The sequence below is a fragment of the Leptinotarsa decemlineata genome, unplaced genomic scaffold, assembly GCF_025532065.1.
Source record: "Leptinotarsa decemlineata unplaced genomic scaffold, Ldec_3_MD MMD2_tig00000035_RagTag_RagTag, whole genome shotgun sequence".
Taxonomy (NCBI): domain Eukaryota; kingdom Metazoa; phylum Arthropoda; class Insecta; order Coleoptera; family Chrysomelidae; genus Leptinotarsa; species Leptinotarsa decemlineata.
Window position 1 is genome coordinate 4,698,688 of NW_027412540.1, and position 21,725 is coordinate 4,720,412.

At 33.4% G+C, this 21,725-nt stretch overlaps 2 protein-coding genes across 5 annotated transcripts in view; both read left to right on the forward strand.

Annotated features, from left to right (window-relative positions):
• Positions 1-21,725, forward strand: part of LOC111506190 (limbic system-associated membrane protein) — a 1,118,878-nt gene that overhangs the window by 566,268 nt on the left and 530,885 nt on the right. The window lies entirely within an intron of this gene.
• Positions 2,019-17,756, forward strand: LOC111515803 (facilitated trehalose transporter Tret1). Of its 4 annotated transcripts, none has more exons than XM_074171771.1 (4): positions 2,019-2,158; positions 7,117-7,259; positions 7,622-8,419; positions 16,302-17,756. In XM_074171771.1, the coding sequence occupies exons 2-4, from the start codon at positions 7,217-7,219 to the stop codon at positions 16,760-16,762; spliced, it is 1,302 nt and encodes a 433-aa protein (XP_074027872.1). In that variant the 5' UTR covers positions 2,019-2,158; positions 7,117-7,216; the 3' UTR covers positions 16,763-17,756. The 4 variants fall into 4 exon arrangements, with proteins under 4 accessions (XP_074027872.1, XP_074027874.1, XP_074027871.1 ...); XM_074171773.1 differs by lacking the exons at positions 2,019-2,158; positions 16,302-17,756 and adding exons at positions 2,704-2,881; positions 14,996-15,295; XM_074171770.1 differs by lacking the exon at positions 2,019-2,158 and adding an exon at positions 2,712-2,881.

A 21,725-nucleotide genomic window follows, 5' to 3' on the forward strand; every position in this document is an offset into this window, starting at 1 on the left:
AACATCAAATATAACTGAACCTCTACCAAGAAACTCCAAAATAGCTCTTTCAACGAATGTCATTACCAATTTTGTGAACCGTTCGAAATATTCTTCTTTAAATTTCTTCTTATCGAAGAATTCAAGGAAATCTCACCCTTCATTACAAAACAAATGTAATTCTCTCATCAAAAAACTTTTCAATTCTTATCAAATAGGTGAAATCACTATGAGGAAAGATCACATCCTATACGAGAAATACTCCAAAATTCCTATGTTTTTTACCAAATTTACAGTAAGGCTCATAATTGCCTTTATCCATAACCTAGAAATGTTGACATCTCACTCAACAGGTATTTTGACGGAAGTCTACGATCTTGAATCCTTATTATATTGAAGATCCTTTAGGAGTTTTCTTAAATAAATTCAACTTCCTGGATATTAGGTTTCAGCAAGTCTGGATGTGGTGTCATTATTCAGCAACGTTCATTTCCATATGTGTCCTAGAACTTTCCATAACAATAAGAATCGCATCAGTAAAATCCGATGTTATGTACGACCTGTTTGATATTGTCTCAAATGTCTTTCCTTTCCAAATCATTTTATAAGAAAATTTGTGGATAATATCACTCTTCCCCTTTCTGTTACCGAAGTTAATAAAATTTCCTTCTTGGATACCAAAGTCATATGTTCTTCAGTGAAAATTGTACTTGTTAACTGCTATCCGTTCTGATTGATACATGAACTATTGGTCTTATCATAGACATCAATTAGTCAAGCAAATGAAAAAGCGAATATCGAAAATGTCTGATTCTTCCTTCCAAAGAATCTTGTTGATCATGATGATAATCAATAACAAATAGTTGATAACAATGAATTTCAATAATTCAATACATTTTTCAATTCATTACCTTTGATTACTGAAATCACACCCAAATTTTCACGAATTGAAAATCTGTTTGAAAAATCTGTTTTTACGTTAACCAGCTGTCGCACCCCTACGAACGACAACCCTCAGAAGTCGAAACTTGTGCGATTGTGCGATTGTGCAATTCACTTCTTTCAAATAACACTGATGTTTATCCTAATATGATTGCAGATTACATTCTGAGAGATGTGCACCCAGTGAACATGTCTACAGGAGGGCTATGAAAATTCTGTTGAAATTCTTGCAAAAAAGAGAAATACTTCGTTGAGATTGTTTTTGGAAATGGCAATCATTTCTCAAACACAGAATTGCCCCAATGAAAAAACTGATGTAAATTATTCAAGTAAAATTGGTTCATATTTACGCCTAGAAGACAAAAATTGGGATATTTCTAATGAAAACTCATTTTGGTAGAAATCCGATAATAGTTATTTCCTTCATCCTATACATACAACGGTATTGACCCAATGCTCAATGTCTAGGTCAAGGCCTAGGCCGCTGGAGCATACACTCGATGAAAAACACGTTTTCCATATATGAAAAATCAAATATTAGATCATGTATCTTATCTAACTCAAGTATTTATTGACCATTTTGAATGTGTCACATTTTTGACAAATAGTTTTATCATTTTATATTTCAACAAGCAGCCACCATTCTCATTCAAAAACACTTCAAATTAGATACCCCCTGACTCTTTTTTTTTTCAATTCAAATGAAATTTCTATGGTTGGAATTAGTTAACCTCATGAATGTTTGTACATTCTGTCATCGTGAAAAGAGCAGATTTGTCACTTCCGATGACATGAAGTCGTAGTTTCATGAAAAAATTACGTTTTGTCTTGTAGTGTTATCCAAAGCAGTACTGATGACGTGATAATGAGTCGTTTTATCAAAATTACAATTTAGTGCCAACTATTGTGGAATTGTAATATAGTACAAACTGAATAAGAAAAAAATATTTTTCGTGTGATATTTTTCGTGTGTTCTTATGACTCAATATTCAATATAAATTTTTTGTATATCAATCATTTTGTTGACTTCTTGGTTCATGAAATATATTATAAACGATAACAATTTTTGGCTATTAGCAAGCGGTTAGTTGACACGATAGAAATTAATTTGTCGGTGATAATATAATCTAACATTCCACAAATATGATGTTGCTCACTTCAAGAAGAAAGTTGAAAGAATAACGTGGTTTGCTTCTATACCTCATTGAATCTTCGACTGAGTTCACTTGTGATTTCGGTGAGTTTCGTTTTCTCGTTATAATTACTTCAATATCTTCAGTTTTGTGCAATGTAAAAAGAATAGCATTAAAGAAAACAATTAATTCAGTTTATTGTACGATTTTCACTATAAAGGGTTTTACAGAAGCCGCGACACGTGTTTCGCTATAGTTTATGCTTGAGGAAGCTATTGTATAGCGATACACGTGTCGCGGTTTTTGTAAAACGTATAGTCCCTTCTTATTTGAAGACGTGCACAATCAATTGCTGTATAATGACTTCCATATAGTCCCACAATAACGTTGTCATATGCATAACTTGAGGCTGATAGAATAATGAAAATTATGAGTTTCAATTAATGTTAATATCGAACAATTAAGGATTTCACAAGTGACTGGCCAGTGACAGCACTACCGTCTTTTTCAGAGTTTCCCGCTGAAACAGCTTAGCTCCATGTATAATTCGGAAAGTTCCCCAGAACGCGCGACGCTGTCGTGTGGAATTCCCCATCTCATAGTCGCGACACAGTAGAAATGCAACACTGGTCGCGACATATCGATATATCCTTGACATCTCAGTTGCATCATTTCTCATTTCTTTCGTGAAATATGAGTATGAGGTCGACATGAATTGATAAACGTGTAGTGATGACAAAGAAATTCAATAATGTTTTGGAAATCTGAATTTTGTTATTCGTGAAGGCTAAAATAATTGAGATTGATTCATACTGAATATTTTGTTGGTAAGATTTCATTATGTATATTTCATTTATTTTAGTAGTACTTCAGTAGTAGTACTACAGACGAAACCTACAGGTTGATTATGAATTATAACGTAATGAATGAATTGAATTTTGGAATCACCAAAAAACGTATCTCTCATCTTTACACAAATAACATAGTATATATATATATATATATATATATATATATATATATATATATATATATATATATATATATATATACTTATAGACTTCTGATGAAAACAAAAAAATGCAACTACAACATTCTTCACCAGAACATAAGGAGTATTACAAAAAATTTAAGTGAACTAGAAATATACAATCGTGAAGTAAAACAACATTTCCACTGCATTGTACGTGCAGAAACATGGAATATCTTAGACATAAATTTGCTTGAACTAGATGAATACGATACATTGTATAACGACGGTAACATTGATTAATACGATGGCGTTGTTCTAAGAGATGTTGTGGCGATGTTATAAGAGGAAATATAGGGAAGGGAGGAGGAATGGCGGTCACTTAAGGAAATAATTCATTTATTATAAATCACAATTTAGAAAAGTAACAAAGACTTCAGTTATCAAGTAATCAATAATTCAACAACGAAAGCATATATCATTGACCAACTATTAGTAAAAAAACATTTGAAAAAAATACATGTTTGAGCGGCATTACCCCTAACTTTGGGTAATACCGGTCATGGGACGGGGTAATGAGATCAACCTTATATTTTATTTTTGGACACATGAATCCCATCCTGAACATATAGCATGAGCCCACAGTCCGCAGATGGTGCAGCGATACCACAACTCAACAACTCGTTATTTATTCCAAATTTTTTCACCTGAACTTGGGCATGTCGTATGCACCTCTCCGGAATATTTTGATTATTCTGACTCCCACCCCGGAGTATGTGTTTGTAGAGTTTTTCCGGATTTTGTGTACAGATGGCGCAGTGGACATCCTACTGAACCAACCTCCGCTAGACCTTATGACTAATTGCAATTAATTTCGTTTGTTCGGGATACTCAGACGGTTCACTCCGAGAACCGGGCAAATTCTCGATATTTTTCTTCGCGTTGAAGATACTGAAATGAGTTATTCAAGAAAGTTGTCCAAAAATCGATTTTAACCTTACATACCGAATTTCAATCCAAAATTCTAATTTGTTTTTTTGTAATTTTCATAGTCATATATTCGAATTTAGTCCCCTTCACTAACCTGTCTTCAAATTTGAGGTAGTTTTCAATTAACTGTTGAATATGATAATTTTGGACGAAAAATAGACATTTCCAAGCAGTCTCATATTTTGTGTTTCAACAGTTTTCAATTTGGGAGTGTCATGGAAACAAAGGAACTTTTTATACTACAAATGTCAGTTTGATAGTAAATGCGTATCAATAAAACAGAAACAAATTGTCCATTGAACGTCTTAATTCACGACAAAAATTGGTATAATATGTTTGGTTAGTGATGGTGCTCGAAGTGGCAGACAAGTTGCTCAAGAGTTCAACAGGAGACATCCGCAACGAAATCGTATTCGACATGGAACTGGAAGTGTATTGAAGAATCATCCAGCTATTGACAATCCACATCGAAGTCGAAGGTACCATGATGATGAAAATATATTGGCTTCAATACATGCTAATCCGCAAATTAGTTTGCGAAAGGTCTGAGTAATCAAATTTCACTAAAGAGAAAATTAGAAGATGACTCGTTCGTCATAAAATTAAACCTTTCGAACCAAAATTCTTGCATACATTGAGAGAAGGTGTATATAGGAATATAAACGATTAGATTACTGCTATTGGGCCCCAGAAAATATTTTGAATGATGGAAATTTCCTAAGAAAAATTTTGTTAACTGATGAGGCTTTGTTCACTACCAATGAAATAGTATCTACACAAAATTGCAGATAGTGGTCTGCTGAAAATCACCACTGGGTTATAAACTATAAGGACCAATACTCTCAAAAAGTTATTGTATGGTGTGGTATTTCAAGCGACAGAAAAATTGAATGGTTTTTTCAGTAATACTAATAAAAGCTGAACGACTGTTGAATTTTTTTTTATAATGAATTATGTTAAATCATAATAAAAGAAAAAGAATTGAGAATTGTAACAGAGTTGAGAAGGTCTGATCCAAAAATGAGGTTAATTTTAATTTTTTTCAAAAAATATTCAAATACTCATCAATTGTTTTTCTCCCCGTTGAAGTATTTCCCCTCAGATATAAAACACTTGTGCCAGCGTTTTTCCCATCTTCGGAGAAGTTATGATATACACTTTTTGGTATGTCCTTGAGCTTCCTGAGCGATTCGGTTTTCATTTCCTCCATCCTCGCGAAAAGTTTTTCTTGCATGGATGGGAATTTAATCACGAGAATAGGAAACAGTCGCAGGGGACCAAATCTGGTGGCGAAAAAATTACGAACATGCAAGGCGACTAGCAGGTGTTCTACTCAGTGTGTGTCGTTTAAAAATGTTCATGGCATATTTTTTCTCAGCTGTGAGGACAGCTATTTCTTTATTCCACCAAGAAACTTTTCTGGTTCGATTTGTACCACATGACTGAGGAATTGTTCTTTGAGCTGCATTCAAAAAGTAGTGCTGAGTTTTTCGACCAGAGCATCTATATTGTCAAGGTTAACTTCTCTCAAATTTTTCAATTCTGCTCTGTATGAATCCCTGTTAGCTTTATTAAAAATCCACCGCTCTCAGGAAGATGATGTGACTGTTTCATTGAGACACTCCTTACTTATAGAGAAATGATCATTTATATCATCAGCAAGGCAGTACCATCTGAACAAAGGAGCAAAATTTGATCAGCATAATGCAAGGTCTATCGCTGATGAGGAGCGAGATCTGAGAATATGGAAAGCTCCAGAAAATTAAGTTTTCACAAAGGACCATGAATTTATTGGTTTTGGTTGAAATCCCTGAAACAACTGAAAAAGAAGAATTAAAAAATGAATAGCTGAAAATAACAATTATATTAAGCAAAATGAACCTGAAATGAAATAATAGTGAAATAAAATACAGGTAAAATAAAACAATTGAACAAAAATAAATAAAAATAAAGAAATGAAAAAAGAAAGACGATTGTAGATACTAACAATCGAAACGTCGTGAACTAACGTGACTTGGAATCTCTCAACTTTTTATTTTTATTTTCTTTTTCATTTCTTTATTTTTCTTTATTTCTGTTCAATTGTTCTATTTTACTTGTATTTTATTTCACTATTATTTCATTTCATTCCTCCGATTCCTCCGAGAGATGACTATTTATAGGTCGTTCGAGTACTTTCACTTATCCCCGCTTTCCATTTTCCGCTTCACTGGTTCCGTGGGAGATGACCGTTTGGCGGGACCGTTTGGCGAATAAATGATATATTGTTGACACGCTTCTAGAGAGATATGACTTTTCAACACTACAATCGACCTCATCCCTATGGAAAAAATATGGGAAAGTAAAAATTGAAGTTGAAATCCGTAATTTCTCATTCATTGGCTGATGTGTGAAAGCTAGCAGATGAAAAATTTCTAAAAGTAACAACAAAAAACTGACAAAACATTCGCAAACACCTAGTGAAGATTGGAGAAGGGCAGAACTGTCAGACAAGGAAACAGAATACGATGAGTCAGATTGCCTACTATCACAAAAATTTTATTGTAAACGCCGTTATGATGAAATTGTGTAATTTTGACTCTTTTTGTTATTACCTGCATGTAATTTCCTCATTAACCTATTGAAAATTCATATACCAAACCAATCCTCAACATGGCCAGTGTGAACATCATCTGGACTATTGCAATTCCATTAATCGACTAGTTGAATCAATATTTTCAGTTTTCTTTTCAATCATTTTTTGTTTCTTACTGTAGAAGCGACTCGCAGATATTTTTAAGGTCACAAACGGTGAAGAATTTAAATACCTCTACAGATCGAATTTGTGGACGTTCTAGTGATTTTATCTTGACCCTCTTAATGAATTTTCGAACAAATGGGCTTTTTCCTTGGTTCATCTTGTTATAATATTCAGGGCTAGTGAATATTCGAAATGTCAGGTAAAGGAACGAAATAGCTTCATCCTGAAATGGAATTTCAGTTAAATGCTTTTTCAATTGAGTCACTACATGAAAGGCCACTACTCGTCTCCAAAAGACCAACAACAATATCTCACCATCAATGCCAAATAATATTTTTTCATTAACACATTTTTTCCTTCAGAATCCTTGAGAAAATACATGAGGAAGAAGTGATTTGACTTTCGGTTATATTGGGGGTAGATGACATATTGAAATACCCATATTATCCAGAAGAAGTCAAAATGATGAAAGTGAGCGTAAGAGCAATTTTGATTGCATTAGCAAGTGAGATTTCATCAATGTTATTTATGGCTAACTAATCCTTTAGAAGAAAAAAGAGTTATGTTCAATACATTTCTGTGCAAATCAACTTTTATTCAAATATCTTGAGGTCTCATTCTAGCTGAATGATATAGAAAATTGAAAAAGTTTCCAGTTCAGAGACATTATTATGCCAAAATACGATATAATTTTCACAATTACCCGATAGTATCCAGATTCAAGTAGCTCTTCAGGGTGGGTTTTATATTACTTTCGAACACGAATATATCTGATAAATTTTCATTTTTTAAGGATGTAACTTATTTGACGGATGTTCATTGTGATGTTACTTTCAATTCATTATCGAAATAATTTCCAATTTTCAGGTAATCTATGGCTGGTGCTTCATTTTCTGGCCATTTATATTTCTCTGAACATCATGTCATTGGAACGAGAAGACTATGTTGTTACCGAAAAGCTGAGTCTGCAGATATATGTTGTTGGAGCGGTGAAGGGATTTTTTTGTGGTCTGGCTCATTATCTAGGGAGAAAAAATTCAATTAGCTCCACTGGATTACCGTTAGCAGTTGGATATTTACTATCGTTCACTGAAAATATTGGAGTTTTCTGTTGTGGGAAATTTTTAATAGGATTCTCATGGGGAGGAACTTTGGCCGTTCTACCCATATATTTCGGGGAAATAGCTACGAAATCGTCCAGAGGAATTATGTTATCAACAATAGTAGTCTCGTTTCAGATTGGCGGAATCTTAAGTATGAATATAAATCGATTTGACAGTCGCATAATACTGAAATGTGTGGTACCCGGACTAGCGGTACTATTTTCGATATTTTTTTTCTTTTTTGGAATGGAGACACCTCATTACTACCTGCTCAAAAACGACAAAATCATTTCAAAATCCGCTTTGGAAAAACTTCGCAACACAACACAAAACGAAATTGAAAAAGAATTCAAAGAGATGCAAGGAGATATTATTCATACAGGAGAAGAAAAAGTGATGGCTTGTTTCAAAGCAAACGGTTGGGTGAAATCCGTCTTCGTTCTTTTGTGTCTCAATTTCCTTCAAAGTCTTTCCGTGGTGAACTTCATGAGAATTCTAGCTACTGAAGTTTTCGACAGAGCTGGTTTCAATATAACTGTACCACAAATGTTCATGATTGTGGGTATGTATTCATGATTATTCGAAAATTATTTCACAGAGATAGTAAGACATAATTGATAATAATCTTTAAAAAACATTGAGTGCCTCACAGTTCTCAACAGTTTTCACGTACATATATTGTAATATGTCTGTATAGCAAAAAATATAGATGTAAATACATATTCAAGTAACACCTCATCGCGAGATTTTTACTGGACTGAATAATCATAAATCTTCACAATAGACACCTAATGTCCATTACGCATTTCACTATATACAACAGATGTTGGACTGGTACTGATTTACAGAAAAGTGTATAAAAATCATTGATATCAATCAAAAGAAGTCGCTGATTGGTAAACAGGTAGTTTACAAAGCAGATGAAATTATTTTGTATTTAGTACTTTGTAGTCCATGTGAAAGCCATGGTTGTTCTCCAAAGATAGCATGCATAGGTTGAATCAATCATTCAAAGAAAACCAATTCAAATTATGCAGGCTATCTGTTGGAGAACATTCACAACTTCGACATAAACAAAACTACAACGTAATACATAAAGAAAATGAAAGACAAAAATTGAACCTGCTGGGATCATTCGAAATCAATGGACGTAAACAATTGAATTTTTCATTGAACGACTAACAAAACGTTGAATTTCACCATTGGTAAATTCATTTTTATGAAAAATTTCCTAGAATCAATCGAATCAGCAGTAAAAATAATAAATAACATTTATAATTATTGTTTGTTATGAATGAAGCAATATGTACTAAAAAATCCACTGAAAAATCTCAGTCGAATGAGATTTTATAACTACAGCTGTTTGTTACAAACTGTAAGCTTCGCGCAAATTAATTTGATAAAATATTTCATTTCAATACATGGTATTTATTTGTAACTAACGTTACTGCAGTTTTGTCCTATACGGACATTTTCAAACTTATACAATAAAGTTTATTGAACAATAAACTTTATTGTATAAGTTTGAACTTTTCATTTCTCTTTTCCTCATTATTCCATTTTAATTGATATGACTGAATGAGTTTCAAGGAACCATTCATTCAAAAATTCATGAAGATCATTTTTGAGTTCGCATGATAGTGAAATAATGATTCTGTAGTTAAATAAAAAAAGCTTGCATTTTCTGCACGACTTCAAATAAAACAAATTATTCTATTTCTCGAATCAATGAATCGAAAGCAAATAATGAGCTAGTAAATTGATTGATGCAAATGTTACTACGTGGTAGGAGATCATCATGAAAAATGTGAAATGAAACTTTTTATGTTTTTAACCGCTTTCATTTGTAATTATCGTTACTGCAGTTTCGTCCTATATAGACATTTTTAAACTAATACAATAAAACTGAAAATAAATGATACTGTTGGCCCTTATACAACTAAACGCCACTGTAGGTAATAATTGAGTTACAGCACACGCCACGGCTGATGGTGAGCGATCGCGCACGTATAGATTCTCCCAACTAAATTACTATTGGATTACGATAAGCCCCTTGCCGGTCAGTATCGTACATATAATTGGTTCTGATTTAATTCAGTATCATAGGTAGTAGTACAGTTCATTGAAATGTTAAATGATGATACACTTATCCAAAAATGAACTTTAATCAGTTACTATCTGAATACTAATTTTCTTCATCTACGCTGCTGCTTATGCTTGTGCTGCTATCGTCATTTTGAATTATAATCACTGGATTTACCTCTGTTTGAACGTGTGTGAATGTTTCATTTTTCCAATATTTCCACTCTATAATTGCTACATGTTGGCAACGCTTTTGCCATTCCTCGGAAGTGATTTGATCAAACTCGTACTCCGCCAGTTTCCTCACATCTTCCAACTTGAAAGTTATGTTCTTTTGGGACACGTTTTTTTTTGACAATAGCCCAGATGAGTTCAGTGGAACTCAGATTCGGATGGTAGGGAGGGATTCGCAAAATGTTTATTCCGTATTCAAGCAGAACCTCATCAACCTCATCTGATATGATGCTTTTATTCACCGTGATCAACTCGTATAATTCGGGACTGAGTATGTTAAAAGTGAACATAATGCTTTTTTCGTGCAGCCACTTCACCATGTCAGCCTTCCTAGAATTTGTGTTGGAGGCTGGATCAATTGAATATTATATGGAGCATTTCATTTCTGAATAATAATCCCCTGATGAGTGTCGGTTCCTTCGCAATATTTCTGAATAACCTTTTGGTTGATTCATCTGTCCAGTTTTTGAAAAATGTATATCCACTATGAATGTAGGTTTCATCAAGAAACACAATTGGTCGCTTATGGCTACGAAAATAATTGACTTTTTGTAAATACTTCATCCTCAATGTTTCAATGTCCATTTTCTCTATTGGCCCATCTCCATTTGAAACCTAATCATTTTAATTCAACGAAGAGATGTTTCAAAAGCCACAATTCTCAAAACGTCAATAATTTTGTGAATTTCACTATTTCGGACTTCCATTGTCTACTATATAAAATGATTTGAAATCCCTGAAACAACTAAAAAAGAAGAATTAAAAATGAATAGCTGAAAATAACAATTATATTAAGTAAAATGAACCTGAAATGAAATAATAGTGAAATAAAGTAAAAAGAACAAGTAAAATAGAACAATTGAACAAAAATAATTAAAAATAAAGAAATGAAAAAAGAAAGACGATTGTAGATACTAACAATCGAAACGTCGTGAACTAACGTGACTTGGAATCTCTCAACTTTTTATTTTTATTTTCTTTTTCATTTCTTTATTTTTCTTTATTTCTGTTCAATTGTTCTATTTTACTTGTATTTTATTTCACTATTATTTCATTTCAGGTTTATTTTGCTTGATATAATTGTTATTTTCAGCTATTCATTTTTAATTCTTCTTTTTTAGTTGTTTCAGGGATTTCAAATCATTTTATATAGTAGACAATGGAAGTCCGAACTAGTGAAATTCGTCATGAAACATTGTCAATCACCTTCAAACAAACATTAATAATTTTGTGTTGGAACTTTTTTTAACGTAATACGACACCCTTTGGTTTTATGAAAGTCGTAAATAATCCGTCTCATATTGGAATACTCATACTCGAGAATATCAGTGACTGGTGCTCTTCTAGCAACTACTTTCTTGGGATAAAAAATTTCACTTCTCCTTTATTTGCAGAAATTAATTGCTCCGCATCTTTAACAACGCATTCAATGGTTCTTATGGAAATACCTAGTACAAAATGCATATTTGTGTTGAAATAAAAACTTCAGACACGTTAAAAATCATTTCACGTGTCTGACGCTTGAGTGGTTTTTTGTAAGGCGATGACATTTTTTCAGAAACAACGCAAATTATTCAGGCAATGCCAAACCAACAGCATTGGATGACAAGTAATGGTACGCCTCTGTTCAGTGCATTTGTACGTCTTGCAAGTAATATAGTGGGGGTTACATTGAAAATGAGTTTGTGCGCATGGGGTGAGCTCGCCATCACGTTTGGCGCTTGCTGTACTCAACTCAATTGAGTATCTGACAATTTCAAATAATTGAGTTTCCAACCTTTGCTTGCATAGTGCAAAATTTCCGTATCGTTTAGATTCGGGAACTTGTGGTTGCATTCCAAGGAATGGTTTGAAAACTTCGAATAATTCCACCTATTCTGTTCAGCATACCGTTTTGAGAAATTTCGGCCACATTGTCCCATAAAAACACTATTACACCCCGGATACTTTTGTTTATAAACTCTAGATTTTTTCATCTTGTCCACTTTATCTTTGGCATTGAAAGAAAATAACCTGGCATGAGGTCTGAGTGCCACTTTCACATTGTTTTTTCTGAAAAAAATCAGTCTCTGTTTTTTTCACCAAAATATGTTTTGTGGTTTCTGATTGTTTGATCTGGAGGTATCTGTACGTGAATTCGAGGTTTCTTTTCCTGATCAACTTCTGAATTGTGTCTGCGATAGCCCGTAATAATGGTTTCAACGTGGGTTTGAAAGTGGTTGACAATGTTTCAAGGTGTATTTCATCAGTTCGAACTTCCATTGTCTAATATAATATAAATTGATTTGAAATCCCTGAAAGAATCTGTAAAAAAATTCAAAAGATTAACCGAAGAATAACAATTTTATTAAACAAAAAACTGAAATTACAAAGAGATGACATACAAGCAACAACCAAAAATCAATTGAAAGGAAGTTGTATCAGACTTTGAAAAACACTAAGTCCTTTTTTCTGAAAGAAAGAGATCATCACTAACACCGCACCACAGTAAGCCCCCTCACTTGTTGGACTACCCAAAATCCATAAAAAGGATGTTTCGCTCAGACCGATCATTAGCTCCAGAGATTCAGCCACTTAGAACTTGTTCAGATTTTGACTACCAATAATTGAACCACTGTATGGTAAAACATTATCTTTCGTGAAAAATTCAAGGTATATCGTTGAACTACTAGGCGAAATCGAAGTCAAAGAGCAGGATCAACTTATCAGTTTCGCCGTGGGAGCCTCTACACTAATGTTCCGGTCGAAGAAGCACTCCAAATCATGCAGAAGAAGCTATCCGGAGATGGGGACCTGAAAGATAGAACAAACTTACCGATACTTACTTACTAGGCTGCTGTGTATGAAACTGCTACTTACAACTGAAAGTCGAATTCTTTACGCAAGATAAGGGACTGCCACAAGAAGCCCCGAGTCTGTTTGAGATACGTAGATGACACCTTCATAATATGGAACCATGGTAATACAGAACTGGACACTTTCCTAAAGCACATCAACAACGTAAGTCCTTACATCAGTTTCACAATGGAGTAGGAAGTCCACAACGAATTGCCTGTCTTAGACGTATTGGTGAAGAGGACCAACACTAAAAGAGACATCTGCATCTCGAAAACCCTCTCACACAGGACAGTATCTGAACCAGAAATCCAACCACTATCAATCGAGTAAGAGAGGAATCATCAAGACTCTACTAGACCGTGCTTTCGGGCTCTGTAATACAGAGGAAGGTTTCGAAAAGAAACTAGGCATTATCAAAAATGACCTTCAACGAAATGGTCAATCCAGAGTGATGGTAGAACAGGCTCTAGCTAGAAGGCAGAAAGAGCTCCAACCAGTACTTGTACTTCCTTATATCAGAGGATTATCGAAAAGGATGAGAAGGATTGGGTCCGAGTATAATATCAGGACCTGCTTCAGATTTGGGAACACTATTCGTAGCAGCCTCACAAAAATCAGGCCACCAAACGCTGACTGCGATTCCAAGAATTGCATTTACCGGGTACCCTGCGAATGCGGATAATCATACATCGGTGAAACTAAGAGGCCATTGAAAGTTCGCATTGCTGAGCACAAGAAACACACACAGCGAGGGGAAACCAGCAGATCAGGAATAGCAGAGCATGTTTGGACTCATCAACATAACATCAAGTGGGCTCAAGCTGAAATCATACACGAAGAGGAACACTAATTTAGGAGAAAACTCAAATAAGCCGCTGATATGTTATTCAACAACGCATTCAGTCAAGCTAGCGTAGATATATGTAACATAATCAAGCGAAAAACGACCAACTCCCGCCAAACGGTCATCTCCCACTAAAACCAATGAAGCGGAGAGAGGGAAGAGGGGATAGGTGAAAGCACTCGAATGACTTTTAACTAGTCAGATCTCAGAGAGATAAGTCCAGTTATCACCCGAAGATGATTGTGAATACTAACAATCGAAACGTCGTGACGTAACTTTGTTTGGAATCTTTTAATTTTTCATTTTTTGTTAATAATATTTTTTAATTTTCAGCTTGTATTAATATTAAAATTTTCCATTGTTTTGGTTGTTGCTTGTATGTTATTTCTTTGTAATTTCAGTTTTTTGTTTGATAAAATTGAAATTTTTGGTTATTCTTTGTAATTTTTTTATAGATTCATTAAGGGATTTCAAATCAATTTATATTATATTAGACAATGGAAGTCCAGACTGATGAAAGGTTTCAATGTGGCTTTCTTTTTGGGGAAGTGCTTTGAATACAACTATGCAATTTGACGAAAAAAGTTTTGGCATTTTCAATAAATCAACACAATACCAACATATTCATTAGGTGTGAATTTAAAAAACATCTTTCGATATAATATGATTCAATCTCAGCTAGCTAATGACATATCCTAGCTGGTGTATTTTTTTACTCCGCTAATGGTTTTTCCTTTTCTCCTGCTAATTTTCCTTCAATGTGAAAAGCCATCATTCGTTTGATAACGTTGTCTGATGAGTCTGTGACGAAGTGTTGCCAAATTTCTTCAACAGTTCTTCAATTTGAGACAGACATTTTGTAAAAATATATACTCTAAATGTAGAGTACTAGCTACATGATTCGAAAATTATTTCAATTGAAGAAAAAAGAAGGATTAGTTTCGTTCTCATTCGTTTCGCCCCTAATATTATATTTTTGTATGGTTGCCATTTTCGAAGCACTGAGGTAGATCCGACAGAATTTATGGTTGTTTGTTGACCAGTATTATAGAACTTTCTCTCCAAAAATTTTTTTTTACATATTTCATTCTTATTTTCATGGTGTCTCGTGAAATTAACTCTTCGAGTCTATTTTTCCAGATGAATGTAATCTACAACAAGTCAAATTCAAAGTAATCTCCAATTTGACACAAAATATACTGGACACAACGATGTCTCACTACGGAGACGATGGCAAATAGCGTTGAGACCAACTAAAAAAAGCAAAGAAGTTCAGGAAGGATGTGAAAGAACACGAGAAACTTTGCACAGGTTATTTGAGGTTTTCACGAGAATCAGTTTCAACAGTGAGAGAGTTTTCATTTTGTAATATTGTGTTTACACAATGAATCTCATATTGCCAAATTCGAAATGAAATGGTGCATCACTTATTATATATAACCAATAAAGAAACTTCATATGTTTTTTTACCACTTTTATTTGTAACTTACGTTACTGCCAGTTTCATCCTATAACGACATTTTCAAACTAGTACAATTTCCTACCACGTAGTAACGGCTGCATCCATCATTTTATTGAAAAAAATGATGATGACGACATATCTCTCTGTTTTGTGATAGGCCTCATTTACTCATTTGAATAACGAAGGCATTTTCTGTGAAAGGCACAGTCGAACATTTTGTATTGACGCGACGCTTCATTGGTTATTCCACCTTCCCAAATTGCGTACCATAGAGTAGCAACATTCATGGACTTACGAGGATGTGTGAATTGATTTTTATTTAATGAAAAACTACACCAAATAAAGTTTCACATACATGATTGTTTGGAATTTTCAAAATTTCAAATATTGACTATGATCAGTTTCATCTCTTCACTTCTAAATTTTCAATAATATAGTCAATAACTGGATATAATGATATCAATATCATCAACAATCCTGAATATTTTACAAAGGGCACCAAACTTATTTCAAATGTATTTTGTTATTGCAATTAAATTTGTAATAATTAATATGGAAAAAAATATCAAAATACTGTCTGAGTTTTCGAACCTGAATCGATATTGAATTATCATTAAATTCATCAAATTGCAAGTTATGATACAGTAATTCTGTATGTTTATGTACCAATTGATTATCAAGATGGATAAAATTTCACATATGATTTGAAATAAGCAATAAACTTGTTCGACGTTGATAGGATGATTGATTTGGTCTCAACCGAACAGATTGAAATATTTTACAGAAGTTGTTTGATTTTCTCTGATATATCGCAGGATTATAAATTTTTTTTTGTTCAATGAATTGCTTATGTTTTCCATACTGAGTTATAATCGCCTCAATTTATGTAATTCACCAATCATTTTTGTTATCTCGGAAGGTCCATTATTTTTTTCCAAAATGAATTTTCAAAATATGGTTCTATATAAATTTTTTATCTTTCAGATGGCATTGGAGCAGCCGGGGCCTTATTTTGTTTGTTATTAATTGACTGGATTGGAAGAAAGAAGTGTCTTATCTTATCAGCCACAGGAGCTTCACTTTCTCTGTTAATGTTTGAATTATTTCGTTCATACGAGGATTCCTATATACCATTATTTTTCTTCGCTTCTTCTATTATATTTCTATACACGGGTATAATTCCTGTACGTGAGGTATTTTTGGGAGAACTGTTTTCCCTCAAATTCAAAATGGCTGGGGTAGCCCTAGTTAATATGCACTTCTTTTCTATGGGTCTACTCCTTTCATACTTCAGCCTCACAACTTATGATTTAGTCAATACAAATGGTTCATTCTATTTTGGTATGATTGTTTGTGCAGTGGCTGCAATCTTCATTCATTTTTGTATTCCAGAAACAAAAGGAAAGAGTTTGGAGCACATTCAAGTTATTTTAAACAGGACATAGTGTATATATGAAGGGAAAGCCTTCAATTTGTCGGTATTTCTTTTCACACAATCTGTTCTGGTGAGTTTAGAACTGATAATTTCCAAGTATCATTCGAAATTCTCCATTTATATTATTTTTTGTGGTTGAATAGTATCAACTCATGGAAACGTTAAAATTCCAGATTTAAATTATATTATATGGCCTTCTCCCTCACTGAATCAAAGTCTTGTATCGTCTGAAGAATATCAGGGACTGATGAATATGAGTTTCACCCTCTGAATTTTTCCAGCTTCACAATTGTCATTCTGTTGAGATATTGGTTCTCATTGAAGTAGTTCTTGGTAATTGTTGGGGTTCAACTGGCAGACAAATATTCGAAACACCGACGAGTATTAAGATGATTCGTCATTAACCGAAAACAATAATGATGGAAAATTCAAACTATACGTTTTCATCTGAATCTCCAGATCTAATTTGATACATTCAACAGTTCCATTGGAAAAATTATTCTATTTTTGAATGGTTCAATTATTTTCGTAATTATTGTTTTAAGTACTAATTCATTTCAGATATGTTCTTTTTTCGATTTGTATGTGAAAAAATATATGGATAATTCACACCATCTTCTGAGTTCTCATTGATGTTGAGTAGCTTTGATTCTTCTTCATCTACAAGTATTCCAGTTGGCGAGATAAAAGTAATACATATATGAAGAGAAAATTTTGAGAAATATCATAAACCTCAATGGGACGTCAGTTCCGCCTTCCATAGGCAGGAATTCCCTATATCTAGCATAGGAAAACAGATGAAGTCAGACAGATATTCTACGTGAATATGATCTCCTATCAGATCATGAAATAAAATAAAGACTGCCGAATAATTTTTTACTAAGAAATGTTTCAATCAAAATTTCATATATTTTATATAATTTCAATTTTTAATATATCAAACTGCACTTCAAATTGTTATACATTTCACTGTGTGAATTTTTAAATATATCTGTTACCTAATGTGTTTTTATTTTAATTTTATTTTTTGGTGTTACGTAAGGAATGAATTAGAAATATATAATCATTCTCTGAGGTTGATCCTGTTATGATTTTCATACTATTAGTTGTATTTCAATGAATACAATGTCTGGGCTATATTTTACAAATAAGTATGTGCAACACTTTCGATGTGTGGATTCTTCGGATATACACGACATATTGCATGTATTTCATCTTCTACTCATGAACAATTGCCACGAAAATACAGTGCATTTATTTAATGCCCCCCCTTTTATTTTTTAAACGGGTCAACTCAAAAATTGAAATTTGGGAGAGTGAAATTAATGCATGAATACTTTATTTCGAAGTGAAATTGACACATGAAACTTTCGAAATGGCTACTGGGCGTCATCTGGGAAAAAATTAAATGGAAATGGGGGTCTTGTGATACATCTTTTTCAAGCTCCTGACAAATGATTCGCAACCCTAGAATATAATGTCAATATCTTCAAGTACTACAAAATGGCGGAACTTTTAATAATTGCCTGCCGTATATCCACTATTGAAGCAGGTTCGTTATCGTACGCCTTTTGCTTCAAATATCCCCAAAGGTGTCAAATCTGGCGAGCGGGCTGGCCATTCTGTAGGACCTCGATGGCTAATCTAACGACCGGGAAAAGTAGTATCCAAATAGTTTCTTACTTTTCCGAAGTGATGTGTTGGTGTTTCAGCTTGTTGGAATACAATATCCATATCGAATTCATTAGAATTCGCTCCGACGATTTCAGTGATGAGAGGGTCAACAGTATTCAAATACAGTTCCCCTGTTAAATTTTCACCAATAAATAGAGGTTCCCGAAAAACGTGGAGGTTGGTGTCACTCCAATAACGGTAATTTTGTCTGTGAACATTGCCGTTTAAAAAAATGTTCATTCGTCACTGAAACAAATGTTGTGGAGATATGTAGGATGCCTTGCAATGGTTTCCGACGTGACTTTGGACAATTCTGTTCTTTGATCAGGGTCACCTTCAAACATTTTAATTTTATTTATTTATTCGTTTATTTATTTTCAAACAGGTAAAAACCTCATTACATGAAAATAATTATTCCTATGAAAATGTCAATACAGTCTAAATCATAAATAGAATTCTAATATTTATACGTGAATACAGTTACATTGTATCTACGAGTAGTTACTACATAAAGCTGAATGGAAGGAAAAAACAAAGTATGTTTTTATACCACTATAAACTTGTTTGATATCTGTCATTAACAGGAGGTTTGTTATTTTGATCATTGTAATGATAGGTGAACAGTTATTTGTTGATACATATGGTACAACAAAGAATTGAATGAGTCTTGTTGTTCTTTTGGGAATTGTCTCTTTCAGTAAAGATTTGATATTGAGACAGTTTTAATTTTTTTTTATATACTTTATAACACATCAACACTATACTGGCCTGTCGTCTATTTTCTAGACTGGGTATTTTAAATTCATTTCGTAGTGCTACTGTCATATTTGTATTATAATCCGGGTATACCCTATATTTCTTGTAATATAAAAATCTCAAATCTGTTTTGAATTTTTTCTAACCTATTTTTATGGACAATATAGGAAGAATGCCATACTACAGCCCCATATTCAAGTTTAGGTCTGACCAAACTATTTTAAAGTGTAGTAATTACTTTAATATCATTGAAATGTGCACTTTTTTTCATTATAAATTCCATAATTCTTAGTGCCTGAGATGCTATGTAATCCAAATGGGGTTTGTACGAGAGTGTGGAGTTATAGTATATACCTAAATCTTTGACAGTATGTACCCTGGATAATTCAATACCATCCATTGAGTCATTGTATAGTGTCTTATTTAGTTTTCGGGTACAAGACAGGACAAAACATTTGGATATATTGAACGGAAGATCATTTTTTTCACATTCCATCGATAAACACTATTGATGTTCTCTTGTAGTTTGACACACTCTTGTAAGTTTTCGATCTGTTTTCAAAATTCAAGGTCATCTGCGAATAAAAGACACTCAGAGTACTTTATATTCTGAGTTAGATCATTAGTTCCTTGAGGAACTTTAGGGTTTGCGCGAAATTTCCCTGTTCAATTACCTTCATATTTGACTCTGAAGTGTCGGTTATTCAAATATGATGCCAGCAATTTGAGTGCTTGGGTATCAGCGCCATTTCTATGTAACTTTTCCAGTATCGCATCATGATTACCTTCAGCGAATGCTTTTTGAAAATCTGTATAAATAACATTTATACAGACAACAACCTATTTATTGTTATTTAGATGGTTGAGGACATGATGAGTGAATGTTAGTAGATTTGTTAACGTCGACTTTTTTGTATGGATGATACCTATTCCTCTTCAAAAGTCTCCACAAAGTAGAAGGATATACCTCATAAACAATCACGAAGGAATAAGAAGACTGTTCAGGATTTACTACCATCTCACCCATTATTTGCACTTGCTGTTCTTCCGGAATGGACGGATGACATGGTGGATTTTTGTTATGTACACTACCGGTAGTTATGAATTTGGATACAAGTTCCCTCAAATATTTTCTACAGATAGGACGATTCGGTAAACGTTCATTGAAAATCCTTTCCGTCTCGTGGAAGTTACGCGTCGCACTGTAAATGAAAATGACTTTCAAGATGGCGCTCAGTCGCCGAAAAATTGTTGATTACAGATTTCTCATGAATGGAAATAGTTATGTTTTTAGGAGAGGTTAATTTTTGGGATAGAAAGTTATACCATTTCTCCAGCTGTTTCAAAAAGGCTTTTTTTCAGTTTGTGTCTGAAAGTTTATATAGATTTCAATAAATTTAATAGAAGAAAAATACTTTAGGCCTGTATGTTAATTTGAAGGTGGTTGACAATGTGTATCTCATTAGTTCGGGCTTTCATTATCTAATATGATATAAATTTATTTTAAATCCCTGAAAGAATCTGTAAAAAAATAAAAAGGTTAGCTGGAACCAGGAACACTGATTAAGGAGAAAATTCAGAGAAGCCGCATATGTTTTCCAAGATATATACGGCTAGCCAATTTAGCCAAGCTACTGTAGAGATACGCAACATATAAAAACCTATAATCAAGCGGAACATGACCAACTCCCGCCACACGGTCAGCTCCCGCTAAAACCGATGAAGCAGAAAGAGGGAAGAGAGGATAGGTGAAAGCACTCGAATGACTTATAAATAGTCAGATCTCAGAGAGATAAGTCCATTTATCACCCGAAGACGATTGTGAATACTAACAATCGAAACGTCGTGACGTAACTTTGTTTGGAATCTTTTAATTTTTCATTTTTTGTTAATAATATTTTTTATTTTCAGCTTGTACTAATATTGAAAATTTTTATTGTTTTGGTTGTTGCTTGTATGTTATTTCTTTGTAATTTCAGTTTTTTGTTTGATAAAATTAAAACATAAAGTAACTTACTTTGGAATGTTTTAATTTTAAATTTCTTGTTAATAATTTTTTAATTTTCATCTCGTGGTAATAGTTCAATTTTTTATTTTATTTTTTGGTTGTTGCTTGTATTTTATTTCATTGTATTTTCAGTTTTTTCGCTTAATATAATTGTTATTTTGCAGCTAACCTTTTTATTTTTCACAGATTTTTTCAGGGATTTCAAATCAATTTATATCATACTAGTACTATGTTGCTGTATCGCTGCTGTTCCAATGTTTTGACAGAATCAGAGTCAACGAACTTAGGCGTGCGCAGCGTTATAGGACAGTGCTTTCAAAAAATTGTTTTACAGCGCCATCTAGTAGCGAGTTACAGAAAAATTGATAGCCTAAAAACCTTCTCTATGAAAAATTCCGTATACATGTCAATTTTCATCACGATCGGTTGAGCGATGTAGAAGTTTATCACTTACCAACCAATCAACAAACATCTATTCAAAATACTGCAACTGAAATGCCATGCTGGGTATTGGAAATTTTGGAAAATATTTATT

What these genes read in the sequence shown, in the direction of transcription:
- LOC111515803 (XM_074171771.1), top strand. Translation starts at nt 7,217, where the DNA reads ATGATGAAAGTGAGCGTAAGAGCAATTTTGATTGCATTAGCAA. An exon ending in AATTTTGATTGCATTAGCAA is followed by an intron (nt 7,260 to 7,621) that starts GTGAGATTTCAT and finishes TCCAATTTTCAG; the next exon opens with GTAATCTATGGCTGGTGCTT. An exon ending in ACAAATGTTCATGATTGTGG is followed by an intron (nt 8,420 to 16,301) that starts GTATGTATTCAT and finishes TTTATCTTTCAG; the next exon opens with ATGGCATTGGAGCAGCCGGG.